The 25,362-nt window shown below is 42.8% G+C and overlaps 1 protein-coding gene across 1 annotated transcript in view; it reads left to right on the top strand.

Moving 5' to 3' along the window:
• LOC137435669 (paired box protein Pax-1) overlaps positions 1-25,362 on the top strand; it is a 200,799-nt gene that overhangs the window by 146,926 nt on the left and 28,511 nt on the right. Inside the window, exon 3 of the mRNA XM_068129615.2 lies at positions 16,379-16,524. Coding sequence (XP_067985716.1) covers positions 16,379-16,524 — 146 coding nt within the window. The remainder of the gene's footprint in view (positions 1-16,378; positions 16,525-25,362) is intronic.

Below are 25,362 nucleotides of genomic sequence, written 5' to 3' on the forward strand. Positions count from 1 at the left end.
AATTTAGTTTTGTACATCTTACTAACACAGCATAGTTAATGTAGTTTTGTACATCTTACTAACACAGCATAGTTAATGTAGTTTTGTACATCTTTCTAACACTGTATATTGAATGTAGTTTTGTATAACATCTTATGAACACAGTATATTTAATGTAGTTTTGTACATCTTACTAACACAGTATATTTAATGTAGTTTTGTACATCTTACTAACACAGTATATTTCATGTAATTTTGTATAACATCTAACTGGCAGAGTATATTTAATGTAGTTTTGTATAACACCTCACCAACACAGTATATTTAATGTCGCTTTGTATAACATCTTACGAACACTGTATATTTAATGTAGTTTTGAATAACATCTTGCTAACACTGTATATTTAATGTAGTTTTGTACATCTTACTAACACAGTATATTTAATGTAGTTTTGTATAACATCTTACGAACACAGTATATTTAATGTAGTTTTGTATAACATCTTACTAACCCAGTATATTTCATGTAGTTTTGTTTAACATCTTACGAACACAGTATATTTAATGTAGTTTTGTATAACATCTTACTAACCCAGTATATTTCATGTAGTTTTGTTTAACATCTTACGAACACAGTATATTTAATGTGGTTTTGTATAACATCTTACTAACACAGTATATTTAATGTAGTTTTGTACATCTTACTCAACACAGTTTATTTCTTGTAGTTTTGTACATCTTACTAACACAGTATATTTCATGTAGTTTTGTATAACATCTTACTAACACAATATATTTAATGTAGTTTTGTACATCTTACGAACACAGTATATTTAATGTAGTTTTGTATAACATCTTACTAACACAATATATTTAATGTAGGTTTGTATAACATCTTACTAACACAATATATTTTAATGTAGGTTTGTATAACATCTTACTAACACAATATATTTAATGTAGGTTTGTATAACATCTTACTAACACAATATATTTTAATGTAGGTTTGTATAACATCTTACTAACACAATATATTTAATGTAGTTTTGTATAACATCTTACTCACACAATATATTTAATGTAGTTTTGTATAACACCTTACTAACACAGTATATTGAATGTAGTTTTGTACATCTTACTAACACAGTACATTTAATGTAGTTTTGTATAACATCTTACTAACACAATATATTTAATGTAGTTTTGTACATCTTACGAACACAATATATTTCTTGTAGTTTTGTACATCTTACTAACACAGTATATTTAATGTAGGTTTGTATAACATCTTACTAACACAATATATTTAATGTAGGTTTGCATAACATCTTACTAACACAATATATTTTAATGTAGGTTTGTATAACATCTTACTAACACAATATATTTAATGTAGGTTTGTATAACATCTTACTAAGACAATATATTTTAATGTAGGTTTGTATAACATCTTACTAACACAATATATTTAATGTAGGTTTGTATAACATCTTACTAACACAATATATTTAATGTAGTTTTGTATAACACCTTACTAACACAGTATATTGAATGTAGTTTTGTACATCTTACTAACACAGTACATTTAATGTAGTTTTGTATAACATCTTACTCACACAATATATTTAATGTAGTTTTGTACATCTTACGAACACAATATATTTCTTGTAGTTTTGTACATCTTACTAACACAGTATAATTAATGTAGTTTTGTACATCTTACTAACACAGCATAGTTAATGTAGATTTGTACATCTTACTAACAGTATATTTCTTGTAGTTTTGTACATCTTACTAACACAGCATAGTTAATGTAGTTTTGTACATCTTACTAACACAGCATAGTATTAGTTAATGTAGTTTTGTACATCTTACTAACACAGCATAGTTAATGTATGTAGTTTTGTACATCTTACTAACACAGTATAATTAATGTAGTTTTGTACATCTTACTAACACAGCATAGTTAATGTAGTTTTGTACATCTTACTAACACAGCATAGTTAATGTAGTTTTGTACATCTTACTAACACAGCATAGTTAATGTAGTTTTGTACATCTTACTAACACAGCATAGTTAATGTAGTTTTGTACATCTTACTAACACAGCATAGTTAATGTAGTTTTGTACATCTTACTAACACAGCATAGTTAATGTAGTTTTGTACATCTTACGAACACAGCATAGTTAATGTAGTTTTGTACATCTTACTAACACAGCATAGTTAATGTAGTTTTGTACATCTTACTAACACAGCATAGTTAATGTAGTTTTGTACATCTTACAAACACAGCATAGTTAATGTACTTTTGTATGACATGTTACTAACACAGCATAGTTAATGTAGATTTGTACATCTTACTAACACAGCATAGTTAATGTAGATTTGTATAACATCTTACTAACACAGCATAGTTAATGTAGATTTGTACATCTTACTAACACAGCATAGTTAATGTAGATTTGTATAACATCTTACTAACACAGCATAGTTAATGTAGATTTGTACATCTTACTAACACAGCATAGTTAATGTAGATTTGTATAACATCTTACTAACACAGTATATTTAATGTACTTTTGTATGACATGTTACTAACACAATATATTTAATGTAGTTTTGTACATCTTACTTAACAAAGTACACTTAACATTGTTTTCTTGAACACTGTACTTACCAAAATATATTAAATGCGGATTTATTGACCACCACACCCAACACTGTATATTGTATAACACTGTACAATTAACACAATTTCAGGAATACTGTGCTTCACAGTATATTTAAGATCGTTTTCTGAAAAACATACTTCACACAGTATATTTAATCCTGTTGACTCTAACAGTGTATTTAATACAGAATATTAACGCAGTTTTCTTGACCACCGCACTCTATACCGCGTGGCGCATACGTAACGCTGTTTGTTGCATTACCGCAAATGTAACATTCTTTACGATTTCACCAAAATTCCCATGGTAAATTTGACTATTTTAACAGTGTACAATTGAATGCATTTTGTAACTGTACAATGGCATAACCATAGAACAATCTCTTCAATCGGCGTTCTTTTGTTATGGCATGTGAAGGTGTTTTAAGGGGGCATATGCATGTATGTATATATATATATATATATATATGTGGTTGTTATTTACAAAATAAATCTCGGAGAAATCAAACACATGATCACGTGCGGTGCGGTGTTTTCATGCTGAAATGCAATGTCGTGCCTTCATTTCCATTCCTCCGAGCAAGGCTGAAGGTACCAAAGATGTTATTTTTATTAACTTCTGATAAGCACACTTATTCCAACACAACTCATTCCTTATTCGCAACAATCGGGCGAATAATTACTGCCTGTATTTTGAGTGTTTGTGCGCTGACTCTCAATCATTTCATCCCTCAACCGAAAAGCCATATTATTTCATCTGAAGCACGAATAATGATCTGATTCATGATCTGAAATGTACAACATGGTTATTGACAATGTAAGAGGGGCATTCAAAAAGTTCTCGAACAATATAATTTTACATTAGTTCAAGAAATGTCAACGTATTTTTCTGTGAGATAAGTATACGTGCTTAGCAAGGGAATATAGCACGTGTTTCTTGGAACATTAAGTACGATTTAATATAAATATAGCACGTTATAATATATATGCACTGGACTTGACGTTATAATATATAATACAATACTGTACTTTATACTTATCCATTGAAAAAGTGAAAAAAAAATGTGAGCGTGACTTGTATTTCATTCTGAAAACATTTTGAATGCCATGGAACGTGAAAATTCCCAAATTGTTCCCAGAACGTTCAAGCAAATCCCTGGAGTTAAAATTGAGAAAATATTCTGATGTGAGATCCTCGCATCACGTGAACATTTTCTCTTTTTAAGGGTGATCGGGTGAGCTAAAGCTTTAAAGTTTTCCGACGTGCTCACAGTGCTGCGGTATCGGTGCACTTGCTTAAAACGAATTTCGACTACAAACGAAGGTTGTGTATAAACTACGAAATAGTCCACAAGGAAAAGGTTGGCGGGTATTCTCACTACATGGGGCCATTATTCGTCTCTACGAGGTGTCTTCGGGCTGGCGATGTTATTAATCGTGCCAAGGCAGAGTCAAAATAACAACAAAAAATAGGCCATCCTCACACGTGCTTAATGGCTGGTAGCAGTACGTACATGACGTATGAACGTTCACTCCAGTACATACATGATGTATGAGCGACAAGTACGCAACAACTGGCAGGTGCCACCAGGTTCTGTTAAATCCCAGGATTTGCACAAGTTATTTACCCCTTGAGCATTAAAGACCCACCGGAAGCTCTCATGCCCTCCAGTTCAACGTGAATGAACACTCAGAAAATCTAAAGAAAACAACGCGATTGGTTTGTTTTATTCCCAAAACGCTGTCAGCTAACTGGAAATACTGTTCTTTCTGCCGTCCCGTTGTTCCCTTACGTTGCTTGTTCTGAACTCTTTTCTAATCAGCAGAGCTGATCAGCAAGTCTATCATGTGACGCAGAGAGCCTCCATTAAGGAAAAAAACATTGGTGTGTATATATATATGTATGTATGTATGTTGAAGACTCCAATCAAGTACTATATTGTCCACATCGAGGCCAGGCCTGAAATAAAAGAGAGGAAAAGTGTATGATTTTTGTTTGCAAGAAAGAGATTAAAGCTAGCTCGGTAGCTATAGTTTGAATGAGACGGAGAGCAACCAGCAATCCTGACACAGAGAGTGTAACATGGTTCCAGGCTCCACTTTAAACGCTCCTAAGTCAGAACGGTAGTACTACCCTGAGCGGTTGCTGTTTACAACCTACTACCTAAAAATCTAAAAATATATAATATACTGTATATATATATAAATAAATATATATATATTGTTGCGGTTTTGCCATAAAGGCAAACCCCCTATAGTTAATTGCACGACAACATGTAGCATGCGGTAGTTAGTTATTTCTTATTGAATGTAAAGATTAGCCCTTTCCCTTTGTGTAATAATCAAGACCAAATATGCATTGAGAGTAGGTAGGATTTCAAACCTTCGTGTGATTTAAGGGAAGCCAATACTAATGTGCAGGAAAGAGTGGCCAAATGCGGAGCCCTGAATTAAAGGGGGAAGGAGGACTGAAACCCTCCGAGGAGGAGGAAGGATTGAAGGCCAGCATGTGACCAACCTCAGCCAATAGGAGGCTGTGGGACATTCGGGGAGTTTTTGGGGTCAGGTAAATACCCCTGCCCTTCAACCACGAGGGCCTCTTGCTTTTTGGCTGCGCCCACGGCACGACTCTTGCTTTGGGATTTTGCTGCGCCACGACCTCCTGCTCTGGACTCTCGTGCTTTTGGCTCCACCAGATGACACTCCTGCTTTTGCCTTTGTCCTTCGCCAACACTCCTCTCTTGCTTTGTGCTTCGCCGATCTCTCGCTCTGATCCTGCAAGCGTTGGCCCCTCCCACGACCCATCTTGCGCTGAATCATCCCACTTTTTTTTTTTTCTCTCTTTTTTTTTGTATACAAGATCGAGGCTCGTGAAAGAGCGAACATTAATCACACAGAAAGACAAACAGACACATAAAACAAATAACATCGGGAGCGGTAGACAAGATGGGGAGAGAGGGGGAAGGACACAAACACAACATTTGAGAACAGGGACCGAGAGACATGGAGACATCGAGAGATCTGTGGGAGGGAGAGGGCTTTGGGGGGAGGCATGTGAAGGGGGGGGGTGGGAGAGGTATAAACATATGGACACTGCCAGGACGTCCAGGAAAGAAGTTGGAATTTCAAACAAGGTGGATCTGGGGTGAATTAGTGGGGGTAGAAAAGATCAAGGTTTTGGATGGGGGAAGATAAGAGATGGTGGTGAACAGCTGTTTTAAAGACCTGGAGGGAGGAGTGGGATTGAAGGGAGTGTGGGAGTTTGTTCCAGAGGCGGGAGAAAAGAGGAATGAAAGAGTGAAGGTGAGCAGAGAGCCGAGATTTCGGCAGTTTAACCATCAGAGGGTTGCTGGCAGATCTTGTGCGACCTGTAGGAATATTTGGGGGACAGAGCACAGAGAGAGCTGGGGGAGCAAGGCCGGAGAGGAGTCGGTAGAAGACAGAAAGACCACCTACCTGCCTGCGGTGAGTGAGTGAAAGGCCCTCAGAGATAGCTTCATCGCGGGAGATTCCAATGATTTTGAAAGATTTGGATTCAACAGCGTGAAGCCGAGCCAGCTGTGAGGCAGGAGCACCAGCCCATAGGGGAGAACAGTATTCCATTGAGCTGTGGATGAAAGCCTTGTATGTGGTGAGGAGCTCAGGTGTGCCGAGGAACGACTTCGCACGACGGAGGATGCCCAGTCGGCGAATGGCTTTGGAGGCCAGCTTGGAAATGTGGTTTTCCCAAGAAAGATCATGGCAGATAGTGAGACCCAAAAGCTTGAGCGACAGAACTTCTTGGAGAGGATTGTTGAGAAAGTAGATGGGAGGGTTGTCCAGTCGATCTTTTCGGAGAGACATAGTAAGAGAGTGAGATTTGTCAGGATTGAAAGACATGTTCCACTTGTTTGACCAGTCTGTGATTTTGTCCAGGTCTTCAGAGAGTGAGGAGGCTGCAGACTGCCGATCTGAGGGAAGAGGAATGGAGCGGCAGAGAGTGGAGTCATCAGCAAAGAGATAGAGAGGATTTTCCAGAGAGTCGGAGAGATCATTGATAAAGACCAGAAAAAGCACAGGGCCAAGCACACTGCCTTGGGGAACTCCAGCCTGAACAGGAAGGGGAGATGAGAGAAATCCATTCAGGGCCACACGTTGACTACGACCAGAGAGGAAGTCCGCAAGCCATGCATGGAGATTTCCATGGATACCATAGGAGGAGAGTTTGGTGAGCAGAGCTGGATGCCAGACCATATCGAAGGCACGTGATATGTCAAGGGAGACAGCTCTGATTTCCTGTTTGGCATTGAGGACCTCCATCCATTGTTGAGACAGCAGAAGCAGCATGTCCAGAGTAGAGTGACCTGGTCTGAAACCAAATTGATGATCAGAGATCAAGCCATTGGAGAAGAGGAAAGATTTCATATCCGAAGCAATGATGGATGCCATGACTTTGCTGATAATTGGGAGCAGGCTGATTGGTCTGTAGTTGCAAGGATCTGTTTTTGCACCTTTTTTGTGTAAAGCGGAAATGTTAGCTGATTTCCAGGATGCTGGCAGATGACCTTGAGCAAAAGATAGGGTGAAAAGTACAGAGAGAGGGTGAGATAGAGCGGCAGAGCAGGATTTTAGGACCCATGGGCTGATGCCGTCTGGTCCAGTTGCAGAATCAGAGTCGAGGTTTGACAAAAACTCCTCCACCTTGTCAGGAGAGAAGGACACAGAGTTCAGGAGCAGTTGGGTTCGACTGGGAAAGGTGGGAACAGAGAGAGATGGGTTTGGGACTAAGGATTTTGAGGCAAACACAGAGTTGAGGCATTCGGCTTTGTCACGTGCGATGTCAACTGTGTGGCCATTTGAGGTAAGGGAGGGATGGAGGGGGAACAAACACCAGAAACGGATTTGACCAGACGCCACCAGGATTTGGAGGAAGGAGACAGGTTTGAGAGTTCATTCTTGAGTGAGGAGAGATAGTGCTTCCTGGCACTCCTGAGGGTAGACACACACTTGTTCCGAGCTTGGTGGAAGGAACTGAGATTGCCTTCAGTTGGATTAGCCTTCCAAGAGGCAAAGGCAAGTTGTTTCAGGGCAACTGCCTCACCACAAGATTCAGTGTACCATGGACGGGAGGAAGGGTAACACAAGTGAAGGCGAGATGGGATAAATCTGTGCATGAGAGGGATCAGTTTGCTTTGGAAGAATTCCCAGGAAGAATTGATGTCAGAGGCAGTGGAGATGGGAGACCAATCCAGACGATTGATGGCTGCTTGAAGACCGTCCCAGTCGGCCTGAGTGAAATTCCAGACTCGTCGACGCTGAGGAGGCTCTCTGAGAATGGCCAGAGAGATGTCCACTTTGACAAGCACATGATCAGAAGAACCGATTGGAGCAGAAGAAGAGCAGCAGACATTAGCAGGGAAGTTTGTCATAACCAAGTCTCAAAGAGAAGATACTCCATTGGCTGAGATCCGGGTCGGGAAATTGACAGATTGTGTCAATCCCAGTGAGTCACAGAAGTCTTTGCTGAGGTGCCATGACTGGTGAGAGAGTAACCCACACCCAACCAGGTGGCATGATGACAGTTGAAGTCACCACATATGAGGAAGAGAGAGTTGGGATGAGTGGATAGTAGTTGGTCCATGTTGTCAGACAGTGAAATGTAGATGGAGTCATCACTGTTTGGGGGACGGTACAGAACACATATGAACAAAAGGTGGGAGTGGAGAGGAAGCCGTAGCCAGAGGTACTCCTGGGGGTGAGGAGGAAAGAGGGCAGTGCAAGGAGAGTGAGGAAGAGAGTTTTTGATAAAGATAGCCACCCCACCACCAGGCCGAGGCTCAGGTCTATCATACCGGAGGAGGGAGTAACCAGGAAGAGATATTAAGGAATCAGAGACATCTTGAGGGAGGAAAGTCTCTGTTAAGCAGATCAAGTCTGGATTGTCAGAAGCAACCTGTATGGAGAGATCAGTCAGGTTTGAGCGAAGGCCCCGGATGTTTGAGGTCCATACCGTTAATGAAGAGAGAGGGGGAGCATCAGGTACAGGACAGGGGAGGGGAGGAGTAGGGTAAGATGAAGGATGAGAAGGGGAGGTAGGGAGAGCAGTTGATAGTGTGTCAGATATTGCAGAAGAGTTCCAAGAAAGGGAAGGATGAGGAGGATGAAAGGTTTGATGGTGAAGGGATGAGGCACAGTGAGGGGTTGTATGAGGGGGAGCAGAGGAAAGTAGAAGGTTTGGGGGGGTGGAGGTATGAGATAGAAGGGAGACGAAGTGGGGAGGAGGCAGCTTGGAGGAGGAGGGGGTAGGAGGGAGAATTGGAGAGGAATGGTATGGGGGGAGAATTGAATGGGAGGGGTTGGGGGGGAGTTTTGAAGGGGAGGAGTGAGGGGGGAGTTTAGGAGGGGAGGCGCAAGGGGGGAGTTTTGGAGGGAAGGGGCAAGGGGAAAGTTTAGAAGTGGAGGGGCAAGGGGGGAGTTTAGGAGTGTAGGGGCAAGGGGGGGGATTTGGAGGGGAGGGGCAAGGGGGGAGTTTAGGAGGGGAAGGGCAAGGGGGGAGTTCAGGAGTGGAGGGGCAAGAGGGGGGGATTTGGAGGGGAGGGGCAAGGGGGGAGTTTAGGAGGGGAAGGGCAAGGGGGGAGTTCAGGAGTGGAGGGGCAAGGGGGGAGTTTAGGAGTGTAGGTGCAAGGGGGGGGATTTGGATGGGAGGGGCAAGAGGGGAGTTTAGAAAGTGGATGATTAATGAAAGACGAACATTGATAACAAATTGGGTTTGTTGTGATTTTCAAGTTAGCAATCCGATTCAGAACGATGGAGGAGGGATGGAATGAATGTGAATTTAGACCATGTAGTGAGGGAGACGTATAAGATATTGAATTTCTTTTTTTTGAAGTGGAATGAGTTGGAGAGGAAATTGAGAAAAGCCTTTTAAATAGGAAGAAAAACAGCGTGTTGTAATATACCACTGAATTAAACACAGAAGGGGAAAGGTTAAACATATTTAAATAATATTTAAACAGAACTGTGAACAATCTTCTATGCACAAAATACCAACGGGGGGAGAGCCGAGAGGGACCACCACGAGTCACGTGAACAGGGCAAACGGTGGATGGCAAGGAGATAATGGGGCGGGGCGACACCTGGACAGAAAATACAGGATGAGACAACAGTACACGTGGAGAAAGGAAAATAAATGTTTTTGGTTTTTTGTTTGTTTGTTTGTTTTTTTGTTTGTTTGTTTTTGGGGGGGGGGGGGGGTGGGGATTTAGAACGTTAGACAGAGTATTATGTTCGGGGTAGAAGGGAAAAAACTAAGTTGCGCTGAATCGTCCCACCTGCGCTGAATCTAGCTCAATCTGTGCTGAAGTTCGTCCATGCCGACTTCGAGGCTGCGCTTCGTCCTTCAGACCTTACCTCGTCCAGGCTGCACGTGAGGGTCGAACTGCGCACACCAGACCACGTGGCCAATTGCGAGGCAATCCCAGCACGTACATTGGTACGACAATAACCAGAGTGTTATTCCCTGAGTGAGTGTGAGAATGTGAAGGCGCCAGTGGGGTTTATGATAGGTAAGGAATTGATAAGCTTATATCTTCGTCTGTTTCTCTATGCCTTCTAAATAAAAGGCTGTACATTTGGTTACTTTCCACCCTGTTCGGATACCTCTTTTCTCCATTGGCCTAGCATCATCCGAGACGGAATTTGGCTTGATTCAGGTCCATAAATTACGTGAGGTAACGCCGCTTTCCACACCGTGCAAATCCGCTCAGCACCCATAAGGTGTGTGAAAGCGAGGGTTCGATCCCTGGTTTCTCCGATTGCGTGTCTTGAAGGTATTTGATATATTTGACCAGCAAACTCTTCGGCGCGTGGCTGGGAGATTGGTGATCGGAATTGCTTAGCAATCCGTCAATCACGAGTCTAGTCGCTCGCGGTCGGCGGCCTCAATGGAACCGGAGTTCATGGGGAACGGGGAATAAACCCCCCTTTGTACGTCGACGAACCCGTGATCTGCAAAAAAAAAAAAAATTATATATATATATATAGTGGGGTTAGAGATGAATCTCAAAGGAAACGTAGGATGGCTTAGTTTAGCATGGACCGCATGACTCATAGAAAGCCCATTTCGATGTACATAAGCAGGGTAAACGTTGAGCTTAAGAGTGTTTACGTGTCGCCACACGGGGGGTGGTTTTGTGTTAATTCGTTCTCGGGCATAAGATTAATAATTCCCAGTATGTAATTGCCTCCTTTGATTTTCCCTACGTTTTTATTTCAACAAAAAAGGCCGCCATTACGAACGACAAGAACGGCCATAAAAAGTTTCAGTCACCCACAACACCGTCAGAGACTCGAACATTTGCCAATCGGCAAGTAAACCTCACATTCTCGAACATTCTCGATTGGCGTCAAGAAGGCGTGTGGCTCCGCCCTGGAGGGGATTATTGGTCGTGGAGATGTACTGATGTGATGGGGAGTGGGGATTGGTCTCATGTGATGTCAGCGAGGGACAAAGGAGGGTGAGTCCCACCTTTCCCCCTCTCTCTCTCTCTCTCTCTCTCTCTCTCTCTCTGTGTCCTGGGCTTCGTGGCAAGTGGTCGCATTTCATCACTCTCTTGTTCTGGGCTTGGTCGTGGCAGTTGCATTGTTCTTTGGCTCATGTACACCTGTGGAAAAAGACTGAGACAGAGCGGTTCGGGGCAGTCGGCATCGCGAGGAGAGCTGTGTGGAGCTTTTGGTGGACAACTCCCATCGTAATAAGGAGCAATAAGGCGGCGGTTTGTGGGGCGCTTGGCATTTTCAACGGAGAGGAGAATGAAAGAGGACCGCCTGCATGAGTTACCTCACGTTCGTGGCGTCGTGGGGAGCGACTCCGCGCAATCTTGTGCGTTTCCTGCACGGTGGTTTGAGGTGACCCCACCAAGTGCGCATCGAGACCAGAGCTGAATGCCAAAACTAAAAGGGGGGATTTTCTTCTTATTTTATTTAATCATCCCCTTGTTTGCATATGAGTCTGAGTGGAGACGTCTCAAAGTCGGAAATAGTTTTTACCTCACATTTATTTTTATTCCTTCACGTTCATTTGAATAAATTAATTATTTGTTGCATCTTACTTTTGTGTGTCGTGTGTCATGTCCATTTACTCGCTTATGGGTTCGAGGAATAAAAATCCTGTGGCGGCGGTCCAATCAGGTAATGTTTCGGGCCTTTCCCATGCACACTGCACAGGAAAAGATAATCCCGCCAAGTTCAGGTATACACTTCAGAGTTAAAGCAACGTTGGGCTATCTGTCCAAGACTGGTCTTCATCTGCCATGGACTTGACAATGTTGTCATTTGTCATTTTGTCACACTTTGTCATTTTGTCACATTTTGCCATTTTGTCACATTTGCCATTTTGTCACATTTTGCAACACTTTGTCATTTTGTCACATTTGTCATTTTGTCACATTTTGTCATTTTGTCACATGTCACATTTTGGCACATTTTTTCATTTTGTCACATTTTGCCATTTTGTCACATTTGCCATTTTGTCACATGTCACATTTTGTCACTTTTTTCATTTTGTCACATTGTCATTTTGTCACATTTTGCCATTTTGTCACATTTGTCATTTTGTCACATTTTGTCACACTTTGTCACATTTTGTCACGTCACATTTTGTCACATTTTTTCATTTTGTCACATTTTGCCATTTTGTCACATTTTGTCACACTTTGTCATTTTGTCACATTTTGTCACATTTTTTCATTTTGTCACATTTGCCATTTTGTCACATTTTGTCATTTTGTCACATTTGTCATTTTGTCACATTTTGTCACACTTTGTCATTTTGTCACATGTCACATTTTGTCACATTTTGTCACATTTTGTCACGTCACATTTTGTCACATTTTGCCATTTTGTCACATTTTGCCATTTTGTCACATTTGCCATTTTGTCACATTTTGTCATTTTGTCACATTTGTCATTTTGTCACATTTTGTCACACTTTGCCATTTTGTCACATGTCACATTTTGTCACACTTTGTCACATTTTGTCACGTCACATTTTGTCACATTTTGCCATTTTGTCACATTTGTCATTTTGTCACATTTTGTCACACTTTGTCACATTTTGTCACGTCACATTTTGTCACACTTTGTCATTTTGTCACATTTTGTCACATTTTGTCACATTTTGTCACGTCACATTTTGTCACATTTTGCCATTTTGTCACATTTTGCCATTTTGTCACATTTGCCATTTTGTCACATTTTGTCATTTTGTCACATTTGTCATTTTGTCACATTTTGTCACACTTTGCCATTTTGTCACATGTCACATTTTGTCACACTTTGTCACATTTTGTCACGTCACATTTTGTCACATTTTGCCATTTTGTCACATTTGTCATTTTGTCACATTTTGTCACACTTTGTCACATTTTGTCACGTCACATTTTGTCACACTTTGTCATTTTGTCACATTTTGTCACATTTTTTCATTTTGTCACATTTGCCATTTTGTCACATTTTGTCATTTTGTCACATTTGTCATTTTGTCACATTTTGTCACACTTTGTCATTTTGTCACATGTCACATTTTGTCACATTTTGTCACATTTTGTCACGTCACATTTTGTCACATTTTGCCATTTTGTCACATTTTGCCATTTTGTCACATTTTGCCATTTTGTCACATTTGCCATTTTGTCACATTTTGTCATTTTGTCACATTTGTCATTTTGTCACATTTTGTCACACTTTGCCATTTTGTCACATGTCACATTTTGTCACACTTTGTCACATTTTGTCACGTCACATTTTGTCACATTTTGCCATTTTGTCACATTTGTCATTTTGTCACATTTTGTCACACTTTGTCACATTTTGTCACACTTTGTCACATTTTGTCACGTCACATTTTGTCACATTTTTTCATTTTGTCACATTTTGCCATTTTGTCACATTTTGTCACACTTTGTCATTTTGTCACATTTTGTCACATTTTTTCATTTTGTCACATTTGCCATTTTGTCACATTTTGTCATTTTGTCACATTTGTCATTTTGTCACATTTTGTCACACTTTGTCATTTTGTCACATGTTGTCACATTTTGTCACATTTTTTCATTTTGTCACATTTTGCCATTTTGTCACATTTGCCATTTTGTCACATTTTGTCACACTTTGTCATTTTGTCACACTTTGTCATTTTGTCACATGTTGTCACATTTTGTCACTTTTTTCATTTTGTCACATTGTCATTTTGTCACATTTTGTCATTTTGCCACATTTTGCCATTTTGTCACATTTTGTCACTATAACGCGCTGTCCGAGCTATGTATATCTGTGCATCCGTGCCCTATTCTCAGTTTCCATCTCCTGGATTTGATCCTCGATAGAATCAGACCCGAATAAAACTGGCATCTGGGGTGCAGCACAAGCTGACCATTAAAGGAGTGTTAATCCATCTGTCTTACCTGCAACTGTACTTTAAACATCCCACAGTAACCGTTTGAAGGTTGAAGTGTTTGGGTCGATGTCCCAAGTGCACATGATTTCCAAACTCCCTTCGTGGGTTCCAACGTGAGATAGTCTGACCGCTTTGCACCTCGTTTGTACTCCTCCTTGTATTAATCCGACTTGTATGTTGAGGATCCAATAGGACGTCAAATTAGAGCGCTGTCTATTGACTGTACTCGCTTTCGAATCACGTTCAAGATAAACTCGTTTAGTTCTGCTGTTAACGTATTTTTCATTTCACATTTTCCAGGAAATTTTCCCGATTCCCCCTTCCCCATGCTTCTGGAAGCATCTTTTAGGTAAATGGATATACCATGTATATGAATGGATATACCATGTATATAATAGAGGTAGCACGGATATAAAGCAGACATGATGGAGGTAACATTGAAACAGCAGGTAACTCTGATCTACAACAGAGGTAACACAGATATAATGTGTGTATAATGGAGGTAACATGGATATAAAGCGGATATAATCTACGCACTTATATGACGTACGAGTGGAGTATGCTTACACATTGGAAGCAATAACAAACCGTGCTCCATATGTGGGTACATAATAAATAGAAGCTTTATGATTATAACATCACTGACCTGCTGCTCGATATCGATTTAGGTGTTATTTATTTATTTATTTATTTATTTTATGGATGCGTTTTCAGTTTTACCTAAGTTTTCATTGAGATTTTTAATTCACAGTTTACAGTAATAAAAATTATAATTTTCAAATGCAAGATATCGATTGAGGGTTTTTGTTTTGTTGTTTACGGACGCATTTACGGTTTTTTGAACGTAACTTTTAATTAACGAACGATTTTTTTTTCATTTACGCAGTTTTCACCGTTTACAGTTAAATTAATTGCAATTCGTAAACGCTAGATTTTTTTTTCTTTACATATGCGTTTACAGTTTTTAACATAAATTTTAATTTACGAATGCTTTCCAACTTTTCCCAGTGGACGGGCTTTGATGTCCGTCGGCATGGCAGATTTCAGCTTCCTACGACACCCGGAAAGTACCGAACATTAATATCAGTTAGTTAGTGAATCAGCAGTCAGTTAGTTAGTCAATCAGCAGTCAGTTAGTTTGTTATCCAGCAGTCAGTTAGTTAGTCAATCAGCAGTCAGTTAGTTAGTCAATCAGCAGTCAGTTAGTTAGTCAATCAGCAGTCAGTTAGTTAGCAAATCAGCAGTCAGTTAGTTAGTCAATCAGCAGTCAGTTAGTTAGTCAATCAGCAGTCAGTTAGTTAGTGAATCAGCAGTCAGTTAGTTTGTTATCCAGCAGTCAGTTAGTTAGTGAATCAGCAGTCAGTTAGTTAGTGAATCAGCAGTCAGTTAGTTTGTTATCCAGCAGTCAGTTAGTTAGTCAATCAGCAGTCAGTTAGTTAGTCAATCAGCAGTCAGTTAGTTAGTCAATCAGCAGTCAGTTAGTTAGTCAATCAGCAGTCAGTTAGTTAGTCAATCAGCAGTCAGTTAGTTAGTCAATCAGCAGTCAGTTAGTTAGTCAATCAGCAGTCAGTTGGTTAGTCAATCAGCAGTCAGTTAGTTAGTCAATCAGCAATCAGTTAGTTAGTCAATCAGCAGTCAGTTAGTTAGTTAATCAGCAGTCAGTTAGTTAGTCAATCAGCAGTCAGTTAGTTAGTCAATCAGCAGTCAGTTAGTTAGTCAATCAGCAGTCAGTTAGTTCGTCAATCAGCAGTCAGTTAGTTAGTCAATCAGCAGTCAGTTAGTTAGTCAATCAGCAGTCAGTTAGTTAGTCAATTAGCAGTCAGTTAGTTAGTCAATCAGCAGTCAGTTAGTTAGTCAATCAGCAGTCAGTTAGTTAGTTAATCAGCAGTCAGTTAGTTAGTCAATCAGCAGTCAGTTTGTTAGTCAATCAGCATTCAGTTAGTTAGTCAATCAGCAGTCAGTTAGTCAATCAGCAGTCAGTCAGTCAGTCAGTCAGTTAGTTAGTCAATCAGCAGTCAGTTAGTTATAAATCAGCAGTCAGTTAGTTAGTCAATCAGCAGTCAGTTAGTTAGTCAATCAGCAGTCAGTTAGTTAGTCAATCAGCAGTCAGTTAGTTAGTTCATCAGCAGTCAGTGGTTATGAACAGCTTTTTAAATAACGTGTATGTATAATGAGGGGAACACACATATAAAGTGTATATAATAGAGGTAACACGGATGTTGCGCAGATACAATGTAGATAACATGCCGGTAAGTTATAAAAGCACGGATTGAGGGCATGCGTGCGGTCCCACAGGCCTAATGTCCATGGCAGACGGAGCTGCGTACACGGCCAAGGTGGAGGAATGGAGCGCCATGGGACGGGCCGCGTTCGCTGGACCCGCGCAATCAGTCAACGGGTTCGGCAAGGTGACCACCGAGGCCGAGCTCAAGTTCTCCCAGGTGAGTGTGACGTGCCGAAGAATGCGCGTATGTGTTGCTTACACACTGTACGCGTCACATATTCATTGTCTTGTACACAAAATAAGATCGCGGGTTTAAAACATGTACATGAGTGTGTTGGATTATAATGTTTCATGTTTATGACATTTGTTGTTCATTCGCCCGTCACGACTAATATCGTCGCTGCGGGGATTACATTGCGCAATTCGCACGGACTTTCGGGGATTTGTAATCGTTTCTACATTCAGCCACAAACGTTGTGCTTGAGAACAATAATACAATAACATCGGAATGTCACGCACGTGCGCACGGAGTTCAGCGGAGCACGAATCAGGCCTCAAGTTGAGTTCATTGATGCTTAGAGAAACTTTCACTCCATTTGCTTTCGATAACCGGCTCCTTTGGCTGTTTTTAACACACACTGCGGCGTGTTTGTGTCTGCCGCGTGTTTGTGTCTGCCGCGTGTTTGTGTCTGCAGCGTGTTTGTCTCTGCAGCGTGTTTGTGTCTGCAGCGTGTTTGTGTCTGCCGCGTGTTTGTGTCTGCCGCGTGTTTGTGTCTGCAGCGTGTTTGTGTCTGCCGCGTGTTTGTGTCTGCAGCGTGTTTGTGTCTGCAGCGTGTTTGTGTCTGCCGCGTGTTTGTGTCTGCCGCGTGTTTGTGTCTGCAGCGTGTTTGTGTCTGCAGCGTGTTTGTCACTGCAGCGTGTTTGTCCCTGCAGCGTATATGTCGGTGTAGTATTTGTCCCTGCAGCGTGTTTGTCCCTGCAGCGTGTTTGTGTCTGCAGCGTGTTTGTGTCTGCCGCGTGTTTGTGTCTGCCGCGTGTTTGTGTCTGCAGCGTGTTTGTGTCTGCAGCGTGTTTGTGTCTGCCGCGTGTTTGTGTCTGCCGCGTGTTTGTGTCTGCAGCGTGTTTGTGTCTACAGCGTGTTTGTCCCTGCAGCGTATATGTCGGTGTAGTGTTTGTCCCTGCAGCGTGTTTGTCCCTGCCGCGTGTTTGTGTCTGCAGCGTGTTTGTGTCTGCAGCGTGTTTGTCCCTGCAGCGTATATGTCGGTGTAGTGTTTGTCCCTGCAGCGTTTTTGTCCCTGCAGCGTGTTTGTGTCTGCCGCGTGTTTGTGTCTGCCGCGTGTTTGTGTCTGCAGCGTGTTTGTGTCTGCAGCGTGTTTGTGTCTGCAGCGTGTTTGTCCCTGCAGCGTGTTTGTGTCTGCAGCGTGTTTGTGTCTGCAGCGTGTTTGTGTCTGCCGCGTGTTTGTGTCTGCAGCGTGAATGTGTCTGCCGCATGTTTGTGTCTGCCCCGTGTTTGTGTCTGCAGCGTGTTTGTGTCTGCAGCGTGTTTGTGTCTGCAGCGTGTTTGTGTCTGCCGCGTGTTTGTGTCTGCAGCGTGTTTGTGTCTGCCCCGTGTTTGTGTCTGCCGCGTGTTTGTGTCTGCAGCGTGTTTGTGTCTGCAGCGTGTTTGTGTCTGCAGCGTGTTTGTGTCTGCAGAGTGTTTGTCCCTGCCGCGTGTTTGTGTCTGCCGCGTGTTTGTGTCTGCAGCGTGTTTGTGTCTGCCGCGTGTTTGTGTCTGCAGCGTGTTTGTGTCTGCAGCGTGTTTGTGTCTGCCGCGTGTTTGTGTCTGCAGCGTGAATGTGTCTGCCGCGTGTTTGTGTCTGCCCCGTGTTTGTGTCTGCAGCGTGTTTGTGTCTGCAGCGTGTTTGTGTCTGCAGCGTGTTTGTGTCTGCCGCGTGTTTGTGTCTGCAGCGTGTTTGTGTCTGCCGCGTGTTTGTGTCTGCCGCGTGTTTGTGTCTGCAGCGTGTTTGTGTCTGCAGCGTGTTTGTGTCTGCAGCGTGTTTGTGTCTGCAGAGTGTTTGTCCCTGCCGCGTGTTTGTGTCTGCCGCGTGTTTGTGTCTGCCGCGTGTTTGTGTCTGCAGCGTGTTTGTGTCTGCAGCGTGTTTGTCCCTGCAGCGTATATGTCGGTGTAGTGTTTGTCCCTGCAGCGTGTTTGTCCCTGCAGCGTGTTTGTCCCTGCAGCGTGTTTGTCGGTGCAGCGTGTTTGTTCCTGCAGCGTGTTTGTCGGTGCAGCGTGTTTGTCTCTGCAGCGTGTTTGTCCCTGCAGCGTGTTTGTTCCTGCAGCGTGTTTGTTCCTGCAGCGTGTTTGTTCCTGCAGCGTTTTTGTCCCTGCAGCGTGTTTGTCCCTGCAGCGTGTTTGTCCCTGCAGCGTGTTTGTCGCTACAGCGTGTTTGTCCCTGCAGCATTTGTCCCTGCTGCGTGTTTGTCTCTGCAGCGTGTTTGTCCCTGCAGCGTGTTTGTCCCTGCAGCGTGTTTGTCGCTACAGCGTGTTTGTCCCTGCAGCATTTGTCCCTGCTGCGTGTTTGTCCCTGCAGCGTGTTTGTCGGTGCAGCATTTGTCCCTGCAGCGTGTTGTCCCTGCAGAATAGTGCTTTTGTCCACCTTGACACCAGGATGAACAGTGACAAATCACCGTTACCTGCTCGTTTACCGCTTAAGGCACCTGCGGTGTGCTTCGTGCTCCTCGCTCGAGATCATTCCAGGACGCGCACATTCCTACCATCGCCAATCGGTCCACAGCGACTCGATGCTGCAAGCAGGCAACCTGCCCAAAATGCTCACCTCAGAGGCCACGTGCCAATAATGTTCACATGTTTCGTCTTTCCTCCAACTCTCCCCTTCCCCTCCCAATTTCCTTACATTTCCATACATTTCCATCCCCTCTCGTTAATCCCACGAATTCCCGCATCTTCCTTTCCTTCCTCAACCTACTTCTCTATCCATCATTTTCGCCTTCAGTACGTAATATGTACACGGCGTGTGTATTTTGAAGGAAACCCGCTAACATCCCTTTTAAATAGTGAATGATCCTCAACGAGACAACTCGGTAATTTTCCTCTACAACGAGAGCGAATATAATGTGCACGTGAGTTGTCCGAAGGTGTCCCACTGTCATGCGCTCTCGTTACAGAGCAGGCAATGATCCCTTGTCCGTTAAAGCAGGCAATGATCCCTTGTCCGTTAAAGCAGGCAATGATCCCTTGTCCGTTAAAGCAGGCAATGATCCCTTGCCTTTGTTTGTTTGTTAGCGATGTCAAGGAACAGCAACTATTTTGGATAAAGCACAGTTTGGGATAAAGCGCAGTTTGGGATAAAGCACAGTTTGGGACAAAACACAGTTTGGGGAAAAGCACAGTTTGGGACAAAACACAGTTTGGGACAAAACACAATTTTGGATAAAGCACAGTTTGGGGAAAAGCACAGTTTGGGGAAAAGCACAGTTTGGGAAAAAACACAGTTTGGGACAAAACACAATTTTGGATAAAGCACAGTTTGGGATAAAGCACAGTTTGGGATAAAACACAGTTTGGGATAAAGTGCAGTTTGGGATAAAGCAAAGTTTGGGATAAAAGCACAGTTTGGGATAAAAGCGCAGTTTGGGATAAAGCACAGTTTGGGACAAAACACAGTTTGGGGAAAAGCACAGTTTGGGACAAAACACAATTTTGGATAAAGCACAGTTTGGGGAAAAGCACAGTTTGGGGAAAAGCACAGTTTGGGACAAAACACAGTTTGGGACAAAACACAATTTTGGATAAAGCACAATTTTGGATAAAGCACAGTTTGGGATAAAGCACAGTTTGGGATAAAACACAGTTTGGGATAAAGTGCAGTTTGGGATAAAGCAAAGTTTGGGATAAAAGCACAGTTTGGGATAAAAGCACAGTTTGGGATAAAGCACAGTTTGGGATAAAGCACAGTTTGGGATAAAGCACAGTTTGGGATATAGCACATGTTTTGATATAGCACCGTTTGGGATAAAGCACAATTTGGGATAAAACACAGTTTGGGATAAAACACAGTTTGGGATAAAACAAAATTTGAGATAAAACACAGTTTGGGATAAAGCACAGTTTGGGATAAAGCACAGTTTGGGATACAGCACAGTTTGGGATAAAGCACGGTTTGGGATAAAGCACAGTTTGGGATAAAGCACAGTTTGGGATAAAGCACAGTTTGGGATATAGCACATGTTTTGATATAGCACCGTTTGGGATAAAACACAGTTTGGGATAAAACACAGTTTGGGATGAAACACAGTTTGGGATAAAACACAGTTTGGGATAAAGCACAGTTTGGGATAAAGCACAGTTTGGGATAAAACACAGTTTGGGATAAAGCAAAGTTTGGGATAAAAGCACAGTTTGGGATAAAAGCACAGTTTTGGATAAAGCACAGTTTGGGATAAAGCACAGTTTGGGATAAAGCACAGTTTGGGATAAAGCACAGTTTGGGATATAGCACATGTTTTGATATAGCACCGTTTGGGATAAAGCACAGTTTGGGATATAGCACAGTTTGGGATGCAGCACAGTTTGGGATAAAGCACAGTTTGGGATAAAGCACAGTTTGGGATAAAGCACAGTTTGGGATATAGCACATGTTTTGATATAGCACCGTTTGGGATAAAGCACAATTTGGGATAAAACACAGTTTGGGATAAAACACAGTTTGGGATGAAACACAGTTTGGGATAAAACACAGTTTGGGATAAAGCACAGTTTGGGGAAAAGCACAGTTTGGGATAAAGCACAGTTTGGGATAAAACAAAATTTGAGATAAAACACAGTTTGGGATAAAGCACAGTTTGGGATAAAGCACAGTTTGGGATAAAGCACAGTTTGGGATACAGCACAGTTTGGGATATAGCACAGTTTGGGATAAAGCACAGTTTGGGATATAGCACATGTTTTGATATAGCACCGTTTGGGATAAAACACAGTTTGGGATAAAACACAGTTTGGGATGAAACACAGTTTGGGATAAAACACAGTTTGGGATAAAGCACAGTTTGGGATAAAGCACAGTTTGGGATAAAACACAGTTTGGGATAAAGCAAAGTTTGGGATAAAAGCACAGTTTGGGATAAAAGCACAGTTTTGGATAAAGCACAGTTTGGGATAAAGCACAGTTTGGGATAAAGCACAGTTTGGGATAAAGCACAGTTTGGGATATAGCACATGTTTTGATATAGCACCGTTTGGGATAAAGCACAGTTTGGGATATAGCACAGTTTGGGATGCAGCACAGTTTGGGATAAAGCACAGTTTGGGATAAAGCACAGTTTGGGATAAAGCACAGTTTGGGATATAGCACATGTTTTGATATAGCACCGTTTGGGATAAAGCACAATTTGGGATAAAACACAGTTTGGGATAAAACACAGTTTGGGATGAAACACAGTTTGGGATAAAACACAGTTTGGGATAAAGCACAGTTTGGGGAAAAGCACAGTTTGGGATAAAGCACAGTTTGGGATAAAACAAAATTTGAGATAAAACACAGTTTGGGATAAAGCACAGTTTGGGATAAAGCACAGTTTGGGATAAAGCACAGTTTGGGATACAGCACAGTTTGGGATATAGCACAGTTTGGGATAAAGCACAGTTTGGGATAAAGCACAGTTTGGGATAAAGCACAGTTTGGGATAAAGCACGGTTTGAGATAAAGCACGAGCAGCACAGTCGAATTGACGTTTCAATAAACGCGTCGCAAGGATTGCGCACGTGGCGCAGGGGGCTTCGACTCGAGTGGAGCTCGCGCGCGTTATACCCCCAATTATTATGCTGTTCGCTTCATTGCTTGTTAACTACAGCATCTCCTATTACAAGGTTTCTCCCGAAAACCTTCTGGGTCCCAATGCTCGGACTCGCGACGTCCGACGGCGTCGTTGGTACGAAAGGTGCAGGTTCGTGCATTTGAGGGTATGGGGGGCAGGAGGGAGGTCGAGTCGAGAGGACGGGGTTGAATGGGGGTGTTTCTATCCCTTACTTTCCCCCAATTGAAAGCTCAATCCGGACCATTGCAAAAGTGAATTTAATGCACCCGTTGGAATGTTTGGAAAACTGATAGAGTTGCTCAAGCGGAAATGAAGGATTTATTTTTAAATTTTGTACAATGCGCCATTTAATTTTGATCCCGCTCCTTCGCTAATTGTCCCACTCCAGACTTGCTTAATCTAAAAGTGAAACAAAAACCGACCACATTTGAAGCTAATCAATTGATTGCTTATAAAAGCTGCACTTCAACAAGGGTCTTGCCTGCTCGGCATTCCCACCTGAGCACACAATGGTCGGATTGGTGCTATCACAGGCTCAAGCTCCCTGTACTACATTGTTTTGTCCATTTTTATTCCAATGCCCTTGTATGTAATTCCTGTATATTGTATCCTGACGTCCTGGTACTACACGTGGTCCCAAAGCTCCTAAAAGAGCCTTAAAGCGGAACCCAAATGTAATTTTGTTTTCTCAAAACCATTGAAAATCATTAATCATAGTCTAATTTGAAGGGGAAAAAAACTTGGAATTTTTATTTTGCCAATCACAAAGTGCCGAAAAAAGCCCGAAAGTGTCATTTTTCGATTTCGCCAGTGACGTCACATTCTTATCGCCAGTGACGTCACATTCATGTCTCAGCTTGATCCAGTTACGTCACATTCATATCTCAGCTTGATCCAGTGACGTCACATTCATATCTCAGCTTGATCCAAATGGTGGTTTACATGGAGAAACAGCAGTGGATTTCGAGCTCGGATTCCGATCCTGATTCCACCATCATCAGCATCCCTGAAGGTTCTCAGTTTGTTCAAACTGATCAGTGGGATTTTGAAGAAACGATCAGAGACAAAATTAGTGACGGAAAAGCTTTCGGGGGAATTATGGAGCCATATCGTTTTAAGCTAATTCGAGCGATTCAGACGAACATGGTGACAATGGAGGTATTAGTGAAGATACAAACACTGGTCGGGCGCGTGTTCACTAGAGATTGTGGTAGGTTTTGTGTGTTTCTGTTCAAATGACAATTTATCAGGAATTTTGGATTAATTGATAAATCAGTTCTATTACTCCAGAAGAAACACAGCACGGACACAGAGCTTGGTCAAAACACAGCACGGACACAGAGAGTGGACACAACACAGCACGGACACAGAGCGTGGACACAACACAGCATGGACACAGAGCGTGGACACAACACGGCATGGATACAGAGCATTGACACAACACAGCACGGACACAGAGCGTGGACACAACACAGCACGGACATAGAGCGTGAACACAACATGGCACGGGCACAGAGCATGGACACAACACGGCACGGATACAGAGCGTGGAGACAACACGGCATGGACACAGAGCATGGACACAACACAGCATGGATACAGAGCGTGGACACAACACAGCACGGATACAGAGCGTGGACACAACAGGGCACGGACACAGAGCATGGACACAACACAGCACGGATACAGAGCGTGGACACAACACAGCATGGATACAGAGCGTGGACACAACAAAGCACGGATACAGAGCGTGGACACAACACAGCATGTACACAGAGCGTGGACACACCACGACATGGATACAGAGCATGGGCACAACACGGCACGGACATGGCACTTGGACACTACCCAGGCACATTCGGTCACCACTGACAAAATGGGCGACGGATGCTTTGTCCCACAATGTTCGGCCATTAGTGTAACATGAAACCATCTCGGTTTGCCTTACCAAAACACCAAGGTCACATCGATGAGGCATCTTTGTGGAAAATTGAAAATTATTGTCTGTTTGAGTTAAATCCAATCACAGTGGAACCCGGAGACAGTACGAATATGGCAGTCGACTTCTGAACTGATGTTATGGCAAAGCGTGAAGAAGAGGATTTCCATTGTTTTTATTACAAAATTACTGACTATAAATCACAAGTTGGAAAAGACACTTCATATCTATTTTTTCGGGTATCAAGGGATCGATGTGTTTATTGGTCTGGATCGTCCAGTTTGTTAGAGGATCATCCCGTTTCATATGTTCCCGGAACAGCATTCGTCTCTGTGGTTGTGCTGTGTCATGTCCCACAATCGTGTCCGTGCCTTGTCTGTGCTGGGTCCGTGCCCTGTCGATGCCCCACCCCAGTGGAGGGGGAGGGGTGTGGATGGTCATGAGGTGAGATTGGTCGCTGGCAGGCCAACCAACGCAGGTGTTTGAATAACCGTTCAAATCATGTGCTGGTAGTTGGGTAGAGATGGTCTCACAGTTTTGAGCGACGGCTGTTTCTTCTGCAGGATCATAGGGATGGCCTCCTCCCTCAATTGTGGTGGATAACCACAAGATGTAGCCATGTCTGTTGTTTCGTAACAGTGCTCTGTAAAATGTTCCGAGTACAAAGTGAACATTTTGTAGGCCCAAACCAGACTTGTATTTTTGACAAAGATCGTCAATTTCTGCAAACTAATGCCTAGGTCACACATAGGCGGATATTTTGGCGACTACCGGCGACTGCCGGCGATCAAGATTTTTCGGCGACTACTGGCGACTACTGGCGATGTCGGGTGGTAATGTGACCATAAAATATGGTCAGGCGGCAGTATGGCGACTGCAGGCGGCCACATTGACTCGTAACTCGGCCGCCACTAGTTGTACTGCTGTCGTCGTCAGTCTCCCATAGCCGCAGGGGAGACGTGACAGTTCTTCTGTAGTCGATATGCAGCCGCAACAGTGTCGGCCCGTAGTCGGGAAGATGCCGCAGGAAGGCCGTATGGCATTCGCATCCCTGCCGTGCTAGCTGGTGGGGGCGATTGCAGAAGACTATGAGCGACTGCGTTGCGGCCGCTTTACGCTCTTATTACGGATACCGACGACAGCATGGCGGTTCCATCACGACAGCATGGCGGATTTTTTTCCATTGCGACTGAGCGCGCCGTTTTTAAACATTTTAATAACTTTTTGGCCCCTTTGCGACTCTTGCCGACTGCAGGCGACCTGGGGAGGATAACCACGACTACAGGCGACCGTCCATTACGG

This window comes from Myxine glutinosa, chromosome 9, assembly GCF_964187855.1.
Source record: "Myxine glutinosa chromosome 9, kmMyxGlut1.1, whole genome shotgun sequence".
NCBI lineage: Eukaryota > Metazoa > Chordata > Myxini > Myxiniformes > Myxinidae > Myxine > Myxine glutinosa.